This window comes from Drosophila suzukii, chromosome 2R, assembly GCF_043229965.1.
Source record: "Drosophila suzukii chromosome 2R, CBGP_Dsuzu_IsoJpt1.0, whole genome shotgun sequence".
In the NCBI taxonomy this organism is placed as follows: domain Eukaryota; kingdom Metazoa; phylum Arthropoda; class Insecta; order Diptera; family Drosophilidae; genus Drosophila; species Drosophila suzukii.
The window spans coordinates 16993782-17013195 of NC_092081.1; the positions used below are offsets into that span (position 1 = coordinate 16993782).

Genomic DNA, 19414 nt, shown 5'->3' on the forward strand with positions numbered 1-19414 from the left:
ATTCTCCAGCAAGTACATAAAGGTAAGCAACAAGTACAGATTCGTATTTAAATTGCGCTTAGCCAAGCAGCCGCAGAGTGCATAACTAGCCAGGCCAGCAGCTGGCACTTTCTCTCAGGCCCGAAAGCGGGGTCAAAACGCTTTCCCAACGGACGGTTCGCCAGTCAACGCTGGCACTTGATCGCGCGAGCAATGGAGAATACGCCTCTGAAGTTTCCCCACGAAATTCGTGATGTGGACGAATCCACCAATGCGGAGCTATTGGAGTACTTCCATGGTATGTTTATGGGTTCCAAAACTGCCTAGTAAATTATCCCTCACGTATTTTTTGTTCAGGCGAGCGGACTGGCTTTGTTCAGGTCGGATCGGAGGGATACTTTTTTCCCCAAAAGTTCAAGGAAGAGGCCGAGAAGTATTACAACTTTGAGGCTCGACCGGATGATGTTTGGATAGCCACGGTACCCAGATCGGGTACGACTTGGACGCAGGAGCTCATTTGGCTAGTGGCCAATGGACTAGACTTCGAACAGGCCCAGCAACGACCGCTTACCGAACGCTTTCCTTTTTTTGAGTGAGTCCTTGTGGTGTGAGTTGATCTTATGTTAGCGGAACTCCTTTCACAGGTTTCCGCTCTTTGTGCATCCCAAAGTCAAGCAGGAGCTGCAGGAGGAGAACAAAGACTCATCTGAAGCCTTGGAGTTTATTGAGAAAATTTCCCGACCGGGATACAAGGCTCTGTGCGAGTTGCCCCGCTCTCAACGGCGATTTATCAAAACGCATTTTCCGTTTTCTCTGATGCCGCCAAGTGTTCTGGAAAATAAATGCAAGGTGCGTGTATGAACGTAAAATATAGCTACAAAACTAATTTCCTTCTTAGGTGATCTATGTGGTTCGCGATCCCAAAGATGTGGCGGTTTCCTATTACCATTTGAACAGACTTTTCCGGACTCAGGGATACGTAGGAGATTTTGAGCGTTATTGGCGCTACTTTCAACAAGGATTAAGTGAGTGCTCTTTTGCAATGGTTAGCATACCATCCATTATAACAATCCTTTCAGATCCCTGGCTCCCTTATTATAGTCATGTGAAGGAGGCTCGCCAGCATGCCCATCTGTCCAATGTGCTCTTTCTGCGCTACGAAGACATGTTGGTGGATCTGCCAGGCGCGGTCCACAGCATAGCCAACTTCCTAGAGTGCCCAGTGAAGCCGGAGAACCTAGATAGACTACTCGATCATCTGAGCATTAAAAGTTTTCGGGAGAACAAGTCAGTAAACATGCACGAAATGGCATCCGTTGGAATCCTAAACAAAGGAGAAGCCGGATTCGTCCGCAGTGGCGCCAAAACCGCACATCAGCCACAACAGGAATTTGTCGAGAATCCCAAGCTTTTGAACAGCGCCAACGAATGGGTGGAACATAATGTTAAATGCCTCAAGGCCATATAAAATACCTGACTTTGATGGCTAACTTTACTGGTGTTTTTGGTGTAAATTGAAACAGAACTAGACTATGCTATGACTAACGTATTTGCACATTGAAACTGTCCACACTGGCACTGGCGATCTGCTTGTGGACCTCGTTGACCTCCGCCTGGGTTAGCGTGCGCTCCATGTGGCGGTAAACGATGCGGAAGCAGACACTCGACTTCCCCGTCTTTGGGTGCTTGAACTTGTCGACCAAGCTGATCTGTAATTTTAATCTAAAGTTGTAAAGTAAGAAAGATTTAAAAAAGCTGTGACTCACCTGCTCCACCATATCACCAGCTACAGAACGAACCAGATCATAAAAGTCGTTGGGCGAGAAGCCGGCATCCACTTCTATGTCCTCGGGCAACCAAAAGGACAAGTCGTTCGTGCACTGCGGATAGTGGGAGATGGGTTTGTACTTAGGCAGACTGTGCAGGTCCTTTTCGCTGAACTGCGACAAGAAACCACTGTCGTTTGACCAGAACAGGCGGATGTCGGGTATATCGAACAGCACCATGGCCAGTCGCTCCAAACCAACACCAAAGGCATAGCCAATCGACTGATGGACGCCTGATCTCTGTAGAATCTCGTGGCGCATGATGCCGCAGCCCAGCACCTCCAGCCAGTTGTCCTTGAAGTAGATCTCCAGCTCCCAAGAGGGCTGAGTGAACGGAAAATAGGTGTCCACCCACCGGTACTTGATGCGTGGCCCAAACAGATCCTTCGTCAGGCCCACCAGCACGTGCTTCATCTCGTGCTCCATCAGCTTGACAGCCTCCAGCGTGTGGCAGGGCTGCTTGGTCTGGTCCATGAACTTGGAGGAGGGCAGGATGAGCTTAGGATCGACCACCGAGCCGGACCACGTCTCCTCGAACAGTTCGAGGCCGGGATTGCGCTCGAAGAGCTTGTCCTTGGTGACTAGACGCACGGCGTCCGCCTGATGAAACACTGGATAGTGGGTACTGTCGATCTCGTCCCGTCGATACACCTCGCCCACCACCAGAAAGTTGTCCAATCCGCCCGAGATCAGTTCCACTTGGTGGGCGGTGGTGTGGGCGCGCAGCAGTTGATGCTGATTGATGTAATAGCAGTCGGACTTCTGGCGACTCACATGAACGGAGGGTATCAGCAGATTGTCAAAGTTCTGCTGCACAGTGACCACCGGATTGAGGTTGTCGTAGACGGAGAACAGCGGATTGCCTCTCTGGTTGCGATACGCTCCATAAAAGTAGTTCACGATCCGCTGGCGGATGATGGACAGCGGGTGGTCCGTCTGCAGGTGCTTGTTGGCCCCCAGGTAGGAGAGAATCTTGGGCGTTACATTCGTCCAGCCATCGGTGGCGTACGTGCTCCCATTGACCTCCAGCTGCGGTTGGGCCGAGGGCGACTTCTCCGGCGCCGCGCTGCTGGCCAGGCTTCGGGCGCACTTCACCCAGTGCCGAGTTCCCTGCACTCGAAGTGTCAACAGCATCTTGGAGGGATTTTATTGATTGAGTCCAATAAATTATTTCATTTTATGTTATGAAAACTGAACCTATCGTTCTTCGATGTCAGACTTTATATCGATTATTGGTGTATATCGATGATTGGTGGAAAATTTTCGTTCTTTGGTGTATCGATAAGACACTAGCTTACAAATTTAAACTTTTTTACAAGTGCCTGGAAATGTATTTTAACAGAAACTTAAAAATAAAATAATATTAAATGCATTCGTGACCAACATTTAAAAATTTTGATGTGCGCCAATTGTCTTCCGAAAATGTGATAAGCAGAATCCACAATAGCATATTCTATTCATGCTCATGGTGAGAAAAATATTTAACAGATCAAGAATTTGTAAAACTTAATCTATATATTACTTCCGTGTACCTAAAATACCAACGCTTTTCCCTTACAATAATCTTCAAAAACTTGTAAAAATTATATAGTTTTTATTTATTTTTCTACAAACATCAACAGAATAGTTGTTCACCTATATCGTACATGATGGCAGAGTTACATGAATGCATTTAAATCTTTAGGACATGAGGTTGGGCTAAATTATTAAAGTTCCTTTTTGAGATGCTTGCGTTGGTATGGTTTTTTGTTTGTATATCATATCATATGAAGGCTGTGGCTAAAATACATCAGTTATGGATTAGACCAGGGGATAGCTGGAGGCACTGGCAATGCCGCACTGGTTGTCCTTGTTGCGCAGCATCTTGATGAATCCCTTATCGCCCCAGGTGGTGCCCCACGAGTTCTTCACCAGCCAATAATCCTCGCCAGTCTCTTCGGTGCCGAAACCAACAACCAGCACACCATGGTCCAGGTTCTGGGGATCGCACTGGGGCTCGTTGTAAACGCCCTCCGAATAGAACTGGAAGGATTCGTGGGAGGCATCGATGGCAACGGAAACGGGTCCAATGGTGGCCACAGCCTCAGCCATCTTCTTCTCATCACCCTGAGGCACATCGGTGAATCCACGATCGGTAGCTCCGATTGTGCCCTTGTTGAAGTGGCAGGAATCATCGATGGCTTCATAGGGATACGACTTCTCGGTGTCAATACCTCCATTGTCCTTGATGTAACGGAAGGCGTTGTCCATGAGACCGCCGTTGCATCCGTTGTTGCCGTACTTGGTGGAGCAATCGACCAGGTTCTGCTCGGAGAGCGAGACCAGCACTCCGGTCTTGCGGTAATGCTGACCCTCCAGGGCTCCAGTGGTGGAGAAGGCCCAGCAGCTGCCGCAATGTCCCTGATCCTTGACGGCGGTCACAGCTCCCTTCTGGCGCCAGTCCACAGATTTGGGCAGGGTCACATGAGCCGGCGAGATGAAGGTGACTCCCTTGAAGCTCTCATCGGCAGCGCTGGGGGTGATTTTAAAGTAGAATAAGTGAACAGTTCTCGAGGGGAATCATTTTTAGTCCTGACTTACCGCAGCTCCTTGTGCAGAGTGTAGTTGAAGCCGTTCATCAGGGCACGGAATTCGTGGTGCAGCATATCGGCGTACTTGTTGACCGCCAGTTTGAAGCTCACCTTTCCCTCAGCATAACGCTGATTGTGCTTGGCAATCTTGTGCTTGTTCTCATTGAAGATCTTAAGGCGGAAGCGTTCCTCGGTTTCATCAAGGTAATTCTTGCGGTGCTCCAGCTGCATATAAAAAAATACTCTTTTAGATAGTGCACTCTTATCAAAGGTAGACCTTCTTATCAACTAAATTTCGTGTACTTGTTCTAAGATTAGATAGAACTTTCAGACAAATTTTTTTGTATTTGAAGATCTTGTTTGAAAAAGCAAATATTTTACGTAAACTGGATTTACGAACGCGGAGGCAAAAGTTCTTAATCTCGAGATAGCCTATCACATGCCCGTCAACCTGGCACGAGCGAATCTCTCTATAAGTTCGGCCACAGTAGCAAAGTCTATAAATCTAACATGGCCATAAAATAGTTTTAACGATTACCAAACATCAGGAACTTGGGAATGGTGTTAATGTTCCAGGTAGTAAACAAAGAAACACATTGCACGTAAGAGAGAAAACGCCAGCATGAAGAAATGCGCTCTATTTCCCTGCAATGGTCCCCGGATTAGAGACCTTCCTCTCCGGTCCAGGGTTGTTTGCCCGACCCGACCCGCATATTGACACAGCACGGAAATAGCAGCAAACCCAAACAAATGATAGCTATAAAGAGAATTGGAACGCCTAAGCTAGAAATCGACTCAGCTGCTATCCATTACAGGAAGTAAATATTTCCATTTTGAGGGGTGGGTTTTGAATATTTCTCGAGTATATTATTCAATGGAAAGAGTCTTATTTATTCATGATATTCAAAACTCTGAGTTGGTAAGAGATCCAATAGATTTGTTAGTCAATAAATTATAAATTTAAGGGCCTAAAGTGTTAAAACACGAGCTTTCTTATTTGCCAATCGTCGACTTAGTTGCTATCCACTATAAAAAATATTTAAATTTTGAGTGGTGGGTTTTAAATATATCTTGAGTATATTATTCAATGGACTGAGTCTTTATTATTCATGATATTCAAAACTCTGAGTTGGTAAGAGATCCAATAGATTTATTAGACTAAGCTGTTAAAACATTTGCTTTCTTATATATCAATCGTCGAACAGAACGTAAACTTATTATTTCTTCGCACGAAGTATTTTAATTTAGAATGTATTAAACTGAAATTGCATTTTGCAAAGAATGTGTTAAGCGATATAATGGTTAAACCCAGTCATTCGAAGGTGTTAAGTGTCATGTTTTTCAGTAAATTATCTAAACAAACGAAAAGGCAAATATGAATATATTATATGCACCCAACTTATACTCAACTTTATCGCTTATTTAGTGGTTTCGAATGGCTCACCTCAAGTCCCACAATGAGCTGCGATATTCTAGGGTACTTGGCACAATGAACTGAATAACCGAGCGGCGCTGTCATGTGAGAATCATGCATATGTAATTATTTTGGACATCAAAGCGGACCAGCTTTGCCAGATCAACAATTGTCGCCCCAAATGGACCGGATGGGGTCCCCAGTCCATGGCTGACTCGTATAATTGACATAATTGATTCGAATTCAAGACATGCATCCAAAAACCCCGCCCGTGTTCACTTGGGCGAGAGGAACCTTTCGAAAAGCCGCCTTTAGCACACTGACCTATTGATTTTTTCGTTGCAATCGACGAATTCAGTTCTCGATATGGCATGACAAAATTCACACATTTTATTGTATACTTTTTGTAGAAAATGAATTGCGAAATAGAGTTAACAACTTAAAAACATTAATTAAATGCACGTGCGATCCAGTCACTCGATGTATACGTTCTGTATATCTTCTAAATCGCTAGAACAAGCGATAGATATTAGCTTAGGGAACTTGGTTGCAGTTGAGAGCTTGGACGATAGTGGATGAGTATCTGAGAGCTATGGCTAATGCAATTCGTATTCCTACAGTCGCTCCATCTCGATGGCACAGCTATCGTCCTCCTGGTCCGTGGGTGCAGTGGTAGCCAGCTCACTGGTGGCCGCGTACGATGCGTGTGGAACAGGTTGTTGCTCCTCCTGATTCTTGTACTCCCGCCGCTTTCGCATGATGTAGGCGAACACGAAGCCGTTTATCACCAGCATGGCCAGGACGATTATCGTGGGCCAGACCACATCCACGGACACATCCAGACTATTTGCACTGACATCGGTCATGGTATTGTATTGCTGTAGACCTCCTTCTGGGTTTTATGTAATATCAGTGCTATTACTTTGGTTTTCTTGTAGTCCGTAGCACGTTTTTACGATGACGCGCGTGCTTTTTTCGTACTGCTGGGGGGCTGGTTGGCTCCTTTTATTTCTTTTCTCTCAAATTTCTATATATTCTCTCCGCTGCTGCAGAGCTGCGAGCGTTCCGTCTGCTTGGAGCGTCGGTAGGGAAATAACAAAAATACTACGGACCGCTTTTGGTGGTGGCCCGCTCATACACACACTCAGTCGGGTGGAAAAGAGCCGAGTTCACACACTCTACACTTCGTATCACAAATCGAGAGCCCAATTTACGTAGGCAAACTATTTGGAGGAAGCGGCGTACTCTATATATTTCTTGTTTCTTTTTCTTTTTGCAACGCGCGCATTGTGGGCAGCCCGTTTAAAAACGAACCGGTTTTCCGAATCGCTTGATTTATAAGGATTTCAGGCGTGGTGGTCAAATACGTTTTCGCCAACCGGTTCGGATAAAGCGAACAAACATATATGTATAAAGAAGAGCATCATCAATGCTTTTGCAAGTCAGCCAAATCTTTCCCCCTCTTGTTTATTTATGGCAGCCTATTTGTTTGTGCACTTGTCGCTCGGATTTCGCGCTACAGAAATTTCGGCTCTCGGAAATACCAACGAATTGCCAATTTGATAAGAAACTCGCCGATCAGTCACGCGTCATTTCCAAAATGCTAGCGACCCCCCGCCCGACTATGTTTTTAAATATTTGCTCACAATCAGAAACTGAAACGCATTATTCTGAAATTTTAGTGCTTATCAGTGTCTCAGTTGTAATCTTGTGACTTTTGCAGCTGTGCATTTGCAACCGCCAACTGTGGCACTTTGGACTGCACACAGATTACAGATTATGTCGCTGCGCTCGATTCAACTGTAATTTGAATTGCGCGCCTATTCTTTTGCGGCCAGGCATGGGCAGCACTGTTTTTAGCAGTGTGACCAAGTCCTAGCGTTTCTATTTTGGTATTTTACATACAATTTACAGGCGCTAAATTTAAAAGATACAAAAAGCACATCCATTTCAAATTTAATATATTATTGTCCTAATGATTTTGACTATATTGAAATTATGTTTTTTATATTGGATTTAATTCTGGCTTTTCTTATTTTATTATTGTACAAAATAAAAGATTAAATATAAAAACAAAATAAATCAAATATTTATGTGCTTTTAAACCAGATTTGGAAGGGGAATACAAAATTTATTATAAAACAACGTTTTAAAAGTGTGTAAATCTCTAAAGAATCTACGAGAATTCTACGAAATAAATGAAATAATTGATTGGTACATAACAATTCTTTCTAGTCTGGATTTTGTGAACTGAGTCGCAATATATAACAACAATGTATTATTTGTTTTGTCCATTTGGCAAACCAGGTTTTAGGGGGATTAACAAAATTATTATAACACAACGTTTTTAAAGTGTGTAAATCTCTAAAGAATCTCCAAGAATTCTACGAAATAAATCAAATAATTGATTGGTACATAACAATTTTTTCTAGTCTGGATTTTGTGAATCGAGCTGGAATATATAACAACAATGTATTATTTGTTTTGCCCATTTGCAAAAAAATGTTTATAAAAAAATGATGCGATAAGTGGCGCATCATATTTGCATGATGTGTCATCCAATTTAGTGATTTTTGTTTAGCAAAATCTGAACGGAAGTTAAGTGGAAAATCGACTCTAGCAAGTATTTATCAGATAAGAAATTATGAGGGTGGCATTTGAAACTGCATTACAAAAGGAGGGATAAGTCAATGAGGGGAATACTCAAAGCAATTACAGCAATATATGACTATTATCACATGAGATCTGCAGCTAATTGTTATTTGTACGCCCCCATTAGTGGTTAATGCCGCTTGGCACGGCACATTAGAAAACAACTATTCAGCAAAATAATGGAAAAAATCCCGACCTTTTACTCCCTCCGATAAGAAATAGCGACACTATGGGTACATTCAACTAATTAATAGAGAATCCATCGATAAGCACACGGAGTTACAAGTGAAGGCTGCGAGACAAAGAGTAATTTGCTTAATCAATGGGTGCAAGCAATAAAATAAGCAATGCAGAAAGGGTCAAAAATCAAAGTCGGAATTGACAATGGGATTAGGAAACAATTGCTTGCAAAAAATGTTACAAATCATGGCTTATCAGTGGACCAGCTCGAGTCTTGCACGGCTTATCAGCTGGACTGACCCGCGGCGTAGCGAAAGTGGGCGACGGACTTGATTGTCCGTCCATCCAACCGATGTTTACGGATGGGCTAAGCCCGGTCGCTGGTCATGTGAGCCGGCATGTGACTGGACTGAATAGACTTGTGGACTTATCTGGACTCTTTTTGATGCAGCCGCGCAGCAGTGCATTCACACTCACTCGTGACTCAGTCGAGAAGAATCGTCACAAACGAAAGAATGCGCATGTAAGTCGCAGTCCAACTATGCAAACAATGTCTGCCCAAGACAAAGGCCCAAAAATAATGCATTAATCATCGATATGCCCTTGTTACGCGAGAACACTTGTTGTACTCCCATTTCCTGGGGTGACAAATCCATTGATAATCCGGGAAAACTCACCTTGAATGTATGCCATTCCTCCTTGATCACATCGGCGAAAGAAACGGCCTGGGCCACCGCCAGCATGGCCAAAAGAGGCAGTAGCACAGCTGTGCGCATTTTGAATAGTCAGAGAATCTGTAAAAAATCACACAATCAGTAAGCCATCTAATAGAACTACCAGTCACGTGAAGCTGGACCAGCCACAAACCTGATTTCTGGGGAAATTATATGATAATTATAAAATAACAGGGTAAAAAACATGGACTAAACTAGTAAAATTAAATACAAAGTCGAAACTTGTCGTGATTGATAGGAAAAATTCGCCATGTTAAGTCTAACCTATATCGAATTGGTTCTTTAAACTTATGTGAGTTACTAGCCAGAGTTATAATTTATTAACATAAATTATGGACATTGTAAAAAAGATGTTAGAAAATAAATTATTTTGTCTAAATTCAGGGAGCACCCTAAAAACCCGCAATAAATAAATTACAGATATTGAAGCCATTAAATTTATAAACCATTTCTGCACATAGAACAAACAAAGCAATGCCCTTATAGAACTTTAGAAGCTATTTAATTTAAATAATAAAAATTTTAATATACAAATAATAAAGTTAGCCAAAACATTTTCTTAATTTACATTTTTCATAACTTTTGTGTTTAACTGGGCCATTTTATTATAGTTTCGTTTTATGGAGATGATGTTATATAGGGCTTGATCAATTTGCGGGGCGTACATATACATATATATCGTTGTTTGCTTTGTGATATAGGTTTAGTTTGTTGTTTTCGAAGTCGAACAGTACGTTATCTTATCGGCCATTCCACTTTGCCTATAGCTTCGTATTGCTTTTCAAAAAGTCTGCCATTTTTGTCTGATTTTTATTTTTACGGTACTGTTTTTGCGACCATTTTGAGAAACGTGAGGGGCATTTGATAAAAATTGTTATTTATTTTGCCAAGTTCGAGGGCGAAAACGGGTTTTGAAATTCAAGGTGATTCATTTAAAGGGTAATATTAGTATCAGGTGAGATAAAGCCAACAAAGGCTAGAAAATGGGTCAGCACAAAGAGGAAGGCAGAGAAATCTAAACAAAGAAGCGCAACAGAATAGCAGAAAATAGGGGTAAGGGGGAAATACGGAATAGACGAAGATGCCGACTACCGATTGTGGAGTGTAATTAAAGTGTAAATAAGTCGAGACAAAGGCATGACGCAATTAAATTCAACAAGTCGATCAGCTATTTACAATATAAATATTTGACGACATTAATGCAGGGCAGGTTTATTTGCGTTCTACGCGCTAAATTAACTGAGGAAGGGAATGTTTTTCACTTACCACTTGGAACTGCGTCGCAGGAAATTCACTGATTTTACCACTGTTATTGCACTTTTTTATTAACTGTAACTACGCTTATGTGCAGGCCAACCAATTGTGTTTGTCACGTCGCAAATAAAAGCTCTGCTCTCGAAGACTCTTCGTTGTTTAATAAAAATCAGCAGGAATTGTTGTTCGAAAGAAATCTTGGGAGTAATACCAGCCAGCGCGTTCTGGAAATACCAGAAAGTGCCTTGGGCAGACGGTATATCGATAACAGCGGCCAGGGATGAACTCCTGGGTCCAAAACCGCTAAATCTAGCTGGTTTAGTTGAATAGCTATTTCCGTTATATTCAAAATTGACGTTAATTATAATATATCGTTTCAGAACATGCATTGTAGTGGCAATAAGTTACAAATTATATTTATAATAGTTTGGAATGATATAATATTTGTATTGTAATACTAATATTCACGTGGAATTTTCGAAGTGTTGCGTATGACTTGTGTGAGATTATAAAGATGTCAAGCTGTGTGAACACTCGAAGGGCAGTTCAAATTCTTTCAGCCGGGTGGAAAGATTTTACAAAATACAACAATTATATTTTTTTATTCTGTGCATCCCCTCTTTTGATTTTATATTCAATAACCGAATACAATATTAACCATATTTTTGAAACTGACTAAAAGATTGCTCTAAAATTACATAATCTCACCAAGCTCGGCTTTTAATTATATTTGTTTTCTTAAGGCCGGATGTAATTCAAATTATAGCCATTTTATGTACTAAACGTTTTTTTTACCTGCAGAGTTAAAGTCAACTTTTTCACCAATACTATAGTATTTTATTTGCAGAATTTTTAGTATTGGTTGACAGCGAAGGAATGGAGGTTGTATTGGCTAACTTCAAAAATGTAAGTGGAATGGTGTATTCGCTAAAAGATCCGTTAAGATTGGTTTGGTAGCAAGAACGGTGAGCAGTAAAAGTGAAAGTTTAGAAAATTAAAGCTGTTGGGGCCGGTGGAGATAAATGCCCACGGTTATTAACCTAGTATTATTCTTTTTGAGAATACGCGTCGAATGACTCATCATATGTTAAAATACTACTAATACTACTTCAAAAGTTATTATACATATAAACAAGATTTTGTGGGGACTTTTTAAAATGAAAATGTTTGACCTTTGTTTGTGGGTTTGTATGAATCCCTTTTTTGTCTTAGGGTCTTAAGGACTTTTTGAGTGTACTAAAAGCTCGAATGATTGTACATTGTACAGAATAAAAATATGTTAGAAAGTGTATTTTATTAGTCAGAAGTACATCAGAACTTTTGTATGTTGAAGGTGCGATCATCACGACCCCTTCCGCGTTAAGAGGTGTTTTTGTTTTATATTGGAAGTTTATCTAAAATATAAACGAATAATTAAAATGAAAGTAAACTATCTTTCAATGAAATTATATATAGTCAATAAGCATGAGAGCAAGTTTTTATGCCCCTGCAAGTGTTTCCCCAACTTCAATCTTAATTTGTAAACATTACAGCTAATAATTCAAGAAATTTAAAGTCTTTCAACTTTGGAAGTGGTGGTTAAGTGATCTACTTCGGCCGTTATGCTATATATTTTAATTTACTGCAAAGAAAGAAATGGTATTGACTAAATACTTGCTCTAGTGATCGAATTAAATTTAAAATTTGAAATTAAATAATTATATTATATTTAAAAATAATTCATGAGCTGTAATTATCAGCTTTTTTTAAATTTAGCCTATCTTAAGCTATCTTGGCAAAAAACTTCAAAATTATGTCTACGTTAGGGGCTAATTAATTTGGCTTGGTAATTGGCTTCTTTGATCCTTCTTACCTCATGTAATAGTTTTAAAAATAAATAAATTTTTTTTACAACTGGAGCCTTTTACAGGAAAATAAATGATTATGTAATATATGGACACCCGCTAACATCGTTGCTGCTGACATCGTTGCTGTTATACCATTTGGGCAGCACCCTTTTTTTCAGGTATTCTCCCTCTTTACCCCACTCTTTATTCTGCCCCCCTTACAATTAATCTCAAAGTCAGTTTGCTTGCGAATTTAAAGGATCTTTGTATATTCATATACAAGAAGGAAGCTCTGTGGATCAAATTGGAATCCCAGTCCCTTTACCGACGAAACAAGAGCCGGAACCAGCGTGTGCCAAATTTCTAGCTACACCCACCATCTTTCGTTGCTGATTAAATCACTCGTAATACGCTATAAGTACAAGTTCTTAAAGAGATACTTGTTCAAATAAAGCGATAACTCAAGTTTTTTATTTTAAGCCTGAGTCCCAAAAGTATCTAAGTTGCACCCGAATATTGGTCAAATCAAAAGACAACTCCACTGTAAACGTACTCTAATTTAGAATAGTAGTGGTAAAAAATCGTAAATTTTTAACATTAGCTAAAAAGAAGCCAATAAGCAATCACTGTTTGATTCACTTTGCTCACTGACAAAAGCAAACTGCTATAGCTAACAGAGATCACTTGTAAATAACCGTTTTTAATCGTTTTTTGGCTCTCTGGTAATTGCTGAGATGTTAATTTTTAAGTTGATGTATTTCAAGCAACATGGATAAATTCTATAAAATGTATCTTAATTTACATGCTTTAAGTAATCAAAAAGAATTGGCATTATATTTCTTCTCTTCCTATTGCTCTCAAGTTATTTTTCCCTTTCTTATTATCTGTGTCTCTGTCTCCCTCTCGTTCTCTCTGCCTGCTGCACCTAAATATGTAGCTTTGCGGAAAATGCAGTGCCAAATGCAAAACGCAAACTTAGTTCGCTTCTCGCTCTCACGCAGTGCATTCGCGTATCGTGAATTTCTCGTTCAATTGAACAATTTTCTGCATGTCAATTACACATAACGTACAGAATGTTCAACGTGGTGATTTAGAGATTTATTGTTTTTGAGAGGTTCAAACATTTTCATTGAAGCAGCTTTCTTTTCTTCAAATCGAATCTTCTTGGCCCCACAATCACATGTTTGGTGCAGTGTAGAAAGTCCAATAAGAACCAAAATATTCTTAGCAGAATAAAAACAAAAAAGCTGGCCAGCAAACGGGTTATGTCGCACTCGCACACACCCGCAAAAGGCTCTCGTAAACATGCGTTGTCTTTGTCCCACCCGTTTTTGCATTCTCCCACCGTTGCATCACACACACGTACGCACACTTGCTTGTAACGTAATAAAAGCACGTGTTGTGTTTGATTTCTCGCTCCCACCTGACCCCGCTCCCCTCACCAAACAGCTTGTGGCCGCTTTGTTTTTGCTTTTATGACGTGACTTTGCTCGTTGTGTGAGTAAAAGCAGATCGCTCTCTCTTCGCTCTTCTGATAACAGTTGTGTTTGTGGGCGCTCTCTTCTCTGGCTCCCTTGCTTTTGTTTTGTTATTGTTTGGCTTTTGCCTTAGCTTTGTTTACTTTTTCAGCTTTTTTTTTTTGGAACCAGCCTCGTGTTTTTTGTTTTTATTCTTGGCTTTTTTGGCTTTATGAAATGAGTGGGGGCCACAAGAGAATTAGCCAAGGCATTGAATATGGGTGCATATTGTCCACACATCTGTGTTTGGCAACAAATTCGAGCCCAAGTCAAGTTCCCATATTGTGGCCATTATGCTCGGTTGGTTGAACCGGTTTCGAGCTTTGCTGAACCGCAGGAACCTTTCTGATAATCTGATTAGTTCCCACACATATCAACAGGTAGCTGCAGTGCGGCCCTCGCGTGTGTGAGTGTGTTTGGCTGAGTGAACTTGCCACCTACTCAAACACCAGCGGACACATCGGAAGTTACTGCCAAGCTCGCAGAACCAAGCCACCAAATGCTGAAATACCGAAATACTGAAATGCTGAACTTCCCCAGAAGTTCAAACGCACACACACACACAGAAACACACACATTGTGGCGCAACAAGCTCTCCCTCTCCCAGTTAGCCACCTCACCCCGCTCTTAGCCGCTCTCTTGAAAACCTGCTGCCGCTGCACAGAAATCAAAAGTGAACACACACGGCACGCCGCCCTCTCTTGGTCTTCCTCTCCCATCTCTCCCACCCCCCGCCACTCTGCCCCCCGTTGGGCGCCAAATAACAAAAACGAACGGCAGTTCGTTGCCTTCGTTCTTCGTATCTTGATTTGTGCCCGGTTCTAGTTGGTTAAGCCGTTCGGCTGCCACTCGGCATGCTAAGTCGGCTCTCGTCGGCTCCCCTTCGGGTTGGGGCTGTGGCGCTCGGCCCACTCCCACTCCACTCGGCCCCACTCGCCAGTCAGTCGGCAGGCAGAGCAAGAGCAGCCCGCAGCTTTTTTCGTGTGGAGATCGCAGTTTTTCGCTTGCCAATCGATGCGGTTCCGGAATCCGTTTGCAGTTCTTTGCAGTGCAGCGCTTCTTTGACTTTGCTTAATTTGCTTACACGGCAATTGGCGGCAATTAAAGGCGTTAGAACGGCGTTAATTAATTCATGTTCGCTCTTTGAACACAGCTCGCCAGACAAGTTGTTGGCCCCCCGTGATAAGCAAAACACTAGTTTGCCGAGTGGAATGCATTTGATTAGATTGCGATTTGTTTGTTGGCCCCCTCGTCATTGTTGTCATTAAACAAAAGCTGTGCGGACCGGTTAACCTGACTTACCCGTTTCGATTTTCGGTTCCATTGCCGCTTTCCTAAAAGTCGCGAATCTTTCGGTTTTTTTTTGCCACTCTTGCAGAATGAGTTTCGACTGTGCACCGGAAACAAACGAGAACGAAATAACAATCAGCCATTCACAAAGCCATAAAGCACAGTGAAACACTTGATAACGGAGCCCAAAAATCCAACAACCCCAAGCCAAAAAACCAAAATACATATATCTCGCAACGTTGATTAATTAAATGCTGATCCGGTGATTTCGCGTCAGAAATATCAATCGAAACGAATAAAATATGTGTGTCATAAGTGCAGAGAAGAAGTGAAGTGCAGCTAAATGTGAAATGCGAAAAGGCCCAAAAATGCAATTGATTTAAATGAATTTCTGTTTAAATTGAAATAAATATTTTTCACCACTCGTAACACGAGCGACCGACCAAACGAAAGCCGGAAAAGTGCAAGTTCATGGCGAAATTTAAATACCAACTGGTGCCAGCTGAGGGGAAAATCGAAGTGCTCGAGCCATTTAAAGGCAGTGCGGTTTAGGATTGCTGACGAAGAACAATTCAGATTAAACCAATTAAAATTGGATTTCTGTCGAATAACAATAGAGAACCTTAGAGAATAGCAAAAGTAGTAGCACCAGGAGTAATGGCACCACTTGAGAGCAATTGAGCTCATCGTTACAGCACTAAAACAAGGGAAATAGTTTCGAGGCACAGAGCAAACAAAGCGAGGGAAAATGTCAGCCACTCAGCCAAAGGATACGGCATTAAAGACTAAGGAATTGGCAGTTGAAGCAGCAGTTGTACCCCCACCCCCACCACCCACTGCCAAAGCACTAACAGCAACAGCAACAACAGCAACGGGAAGGAAAACTTTAACCTCCAGCGCGGCTTTGTCATTGTTTGATCAGCTGAAAAACAGCGTCAATTTAAACAGTTTGACAATTGGCGCCGGCAACAACAGCAACCCAGAAGCAACACCACCTACAGCAACAGCAACAGCAGTTGCCACACCCACCACACCCGCTACACCACCACCACCCTCTCCCTCCCCCTCACCCTCCTCCAACATTGAACTGAAACCCCCGGCGAAACCCGCGCGACCCTTCAGCACGCCCAGCAGCATTGGCATCGTGCAGGGCACCAAGCGGGGGGCGGGAGGCGTGGTCGGTGGCAGTAGTGGCGCCCAACCAGCCAAATTGGATATAAACGCATTGCGATCTCAGCTCTATCAGGGCGCCAGGAAGACTGCAACAACAGCAACACGAGTAGGAGCCGGCAAGACATCAACAGTTGTGGCAACAGCCAACAGAGCAACTGGAGGGGAACGCGGCACGAAGGGATCCAAGAAGCGGTGTCTGGATCGATACGACTCGTCAGAGTCATCAGACAGGTGAGTGCATGTTGTGGCCATAATGCGGAAATGGTGTACCAGTCAAAACTCACCGACTAACAGGGATTTTAAAACATGCATTGCGCACATAGGCTTTACTAGAGAAGAACATCCACACAGACATATATCCATAACTTATGACATAAGAACGCTTAGGATTACATGGAAAACCTAGTTATAAACATTCGATTCTAAGCGAACTTTGAAATGTTCACCTAAATTCATAATAGGATTTAAGCTTACGAACCAAAGTTTGCTTGTACTCAGAATATTGATTGATTGTTTTGAATACTTTAAGGTTCTTTTTGAGTATATCTTCATTTTCTTCTACCCTAGAAACAATCTTCTAGGAAAATTCAATAGATTCTGAGAACTTAAAGCTGTGAATACTTTAAATTGTAGAATTGATTTTAATGTTGTATGTTGTCTCTATTGCATACTCTCTACAATAACGAGCAAAAATACAACTTAAGTCACATATTGTATAGGATTATCCGCAAGACTTTCCCAAAGCTTTTGTAGATTCTCTTTTTTTTAATCATGTCTTTAAAATAATCTGAATATCTCTGCATTCCTGTAAGACTTTAAGACAGCAAACAAAAAATAAGCAATACCATTTGCACTTCTGCCCATCAACGTCTTTAATGCACAGTCATTAAATGCCCTAACAATGCAAGATGCCAAATGTATCTCTTGGATGCACTGGCTGGCTATAAACGGAACTGCACGACTGCATCTGCAAACTCGCTGGCTGTGCCAAGACTGAGCTAAAAGCGGATACTCTAAATATACACACGCTTGGCACTGCCAAAAAAGTGAGCCAAAAGTGTGATCCGCAAGATACTCAACTGAAATAGACTGCAGACCATCGGAAGCATAATCAAGGCATTAATCAAATACCCAACGAGCGGCCAGAACTGGAGAACGTTAATAACCGATTCCGCTGAATTTATGCGACAAGTAATCGGTTCAATAAACGTGTACCTGTAAGAGTAGCCGGTCTTGTAAAGAGCGCACGAGGCACGCGCCTCATAGATTGTGAATTTATGGCCTACAGATACATTTGTATCTACTTAAATGGGCAGCCACAAAAACATCTTGCCGCAATGCCAACTAATTTCCGCTCATTAAAAATGCGCAGCGCGGAATGGAAACAGAAACAGCAACAGAAACAAAGAAAAGCAAAGGCCGCAACGGACTGCAGGCATTTGTATCTGGCAGATACGCACAACATGCGTTCATTTATCAGCCACAAAAGGCAGCTGATGAGCCGCAGTGGCGGTAGCTGCGGATTTTCAATGTGCGGCGCGTGGGCGGTTGAGCAAACGTCGGCGGCTTCCTGGCTGCATTGAGATATAGATATGTAGATATAGATGCAGATACTACTACATTTTCTGTCGGGCCAAATAAAACTTCAAACTGCGATGTGCGATTTGCTCTCCGCTTGCTTGAGTTTTGTGCATTTCAAAGAAGCTGTTGGATTTAAATCATGATTATTTTTTAGTTAGGGGTTATATAAATTGTACCGGACTAATAAAAAGTGAAATATTAGGTCTCACCATTGATGTATGTATGTTTTGGGGTGTTTGCTTAAAAACCCTGGACTGAACATTATATCTCACAAACAAAAGAAATAATATCATAACAAATAAGTGGTTATATTTTGGATAACTAGTTTTTAAAGTAAGTTAGTATTCACTGCTAAAGTAAACTTTAAAACAATGTATATTAAAGTTAGAATAAAAGTATCTATGGTTCTAATGCTCCTATAGTTTTGTAATTTGGTGAGAGTATTCTCTATACAAGTTGATTTCTTCATCTATCTTAAGTATTTATTATCCCTTTGGCATAGTTAGAATAAAAGTATCTATGGTTCTAATGTTCCTATAGTTTTGTAATTTGGTGAGAGTATTCTCTATACAAGTTGATTTATTCATCTATCTTAAGTATTTATTATCCCTTTGGCAAAGATCGCTTCTGATTCAGGTTACTTCTTCTGATATGGTTCTGCCTCTATCCATATCAATTTGTATCTATGTTCTGTAGGGTCTGGCGTATCTTTATCTCTCAGTATGCCTAACGCGTCGCGAATGTTTTGTCAATTGGCTCATCACCGCCCTCCGTATCAACATCCCCATCCACTCCCCCTAAGATCGCGTTTTCTCGTCGGCTGGTGAGTGATGTCGTCGTTGTTCCTCTTCGTTGGCAGTCGGAAATCATTTAAACTTTTGGTCGTTGAACTCTTTTTGATTTATTTATTTTGTTTGTTTTTTTGCTCGAGTTGTGTGTGTGTTTTTTTGTCGCCGTCACAAAACATGAAATTTGTTTTTGCCTTTGGTTTGCCATGATTTTGTTTATTTTGACTTGCGCTGTTTTTGCCCGAGACTTTGTACTGAATATTTGAAGAGTTGAGAAGTTGGCATTTGCATCTGGGCAAGACACATCTTTGGTTTAATTAAAGATGTATCTTTTTCTTACTTGGATTAGGATTGGATTGATGCAAACTCAATTTTTTGGAGTGACCCCAATTTGCTGACTCGTTTTAAATTCTGCAAGCCAGAAGAGAACGTGAACCACAAAAAACAAAAACACACTCGTACTTCCACTGAGAGTAGTCATTAAAATTTTATTTTTTCAGAAAAACAAAACAAATTGCAGTCTTCACCAGCCAGTGAAAAAAAAGTGTATATGAGCAGAGCTAGCAAGTAACATCCGCAGCTTCGTAGCGAAGGCATTTAACTTTAATTATCGCTCATAAAGCTGAAAAT

The 19414-nt window shown here is 41.5% G+C and overlaps 5 protein-coding genes across 5 annotated transcripts in view; 2 read left to right on the top strand and 3 right to left on the bottom strand.

Annotated features, from left to right (window-relative positions):
• Positions 1–51: 51 nt before the first annotated feature.
• Positions 52–1469, top strand: St4 (Sulfotransferase 4). The gene is made up of 5 exons (XM_017085722.4): positions 52–277; positions 337–571; positions 624–828; positions 878–1004; positions 1059–1469. The coding sequence occupies exons 1-5, from the start codon at positions 193–195 to the stop codon at positions 1445–1447; spliced, it is 1041 nt and encodes a 346-aa protein (XP_016941211.3). The 5' UTR covers positions 52–192; the 3' UTR covers positions 1448–1469.
• Positions 1420–3036, bottom strand: PheRS-m (Phenylalanyl-tRNA synthetase, mitochondrial). Its single transcript, XM_017085721.4, has 2 exons — positions 1746–3036; positions 1420–1688 (listed from the first exon to the last, which is right to left on the bottom strand). Exons 1-2 carry the CDS (start codon positions 2937–2939, stop codon positions 1521–1523), a joined length of 1362 nt encoding a protein of 453 aa, XP_016941210.3. The 5' UTR covers positions 2940–3036; the 3' UTR covers positions 1420–1520.
• A 343-nt stretch (positions 3037–3379) lies between these two features.
• CtsL1 (cathepsin L) lies at positions 3380–10776 on the bottom strand. The gene is made up of 4 exons (XM_017085516.4): positions 10622–10776; positions 9299–9415; positions 4386–4600; positions 3380–4317 (listed from the first exon to the last, which is right to left on the bottom strand). The coding sequence occupies exons 2-4, from the start codon at positions 9395–9397 to the stop codon at positions 3606–3608; spliced, it is 1026 nt and encodes a 341-aa protein (XP_016941005.3). The 5' UTR covers positions 9398–9415; positions 10622–10776; the 3' UTR covers positions 3380–3605.
• Positions 6143–7577, bottom strand: LOC108018103 (uncharacterized). Its single transcript, XM_017085517.4, has one exon. It carries the CDS (start codon positions 6653–6655, stop codon positions 6404–6406), a length of 252 nt encoding a protein of 83 aa, XP_016941006.2. The 5' UTR covers positions 6656–7577; the 3' UTR covers positions 6143–6403.
• A 4037-nt stretch (positions 10777–14813) lies between the features above and the next one.
• jing (AE binding protein 2 jing) overlaps positions 14814–19414 on the top strand; it is a 137939-nt gene continuing 133338 nt past the window's right edge. The window contains exon 1 of the mRNA XM_017085488.4: positions 14814–16646. Within this exon, the coding sequence (XP_016940977.3) occupies positions 15991–16646 (656 nt within the window). The 5' untranslated portion in view covers positions 14814–15990. The remainder of the gene's footprint in view (positions 16647–19414) is intronic.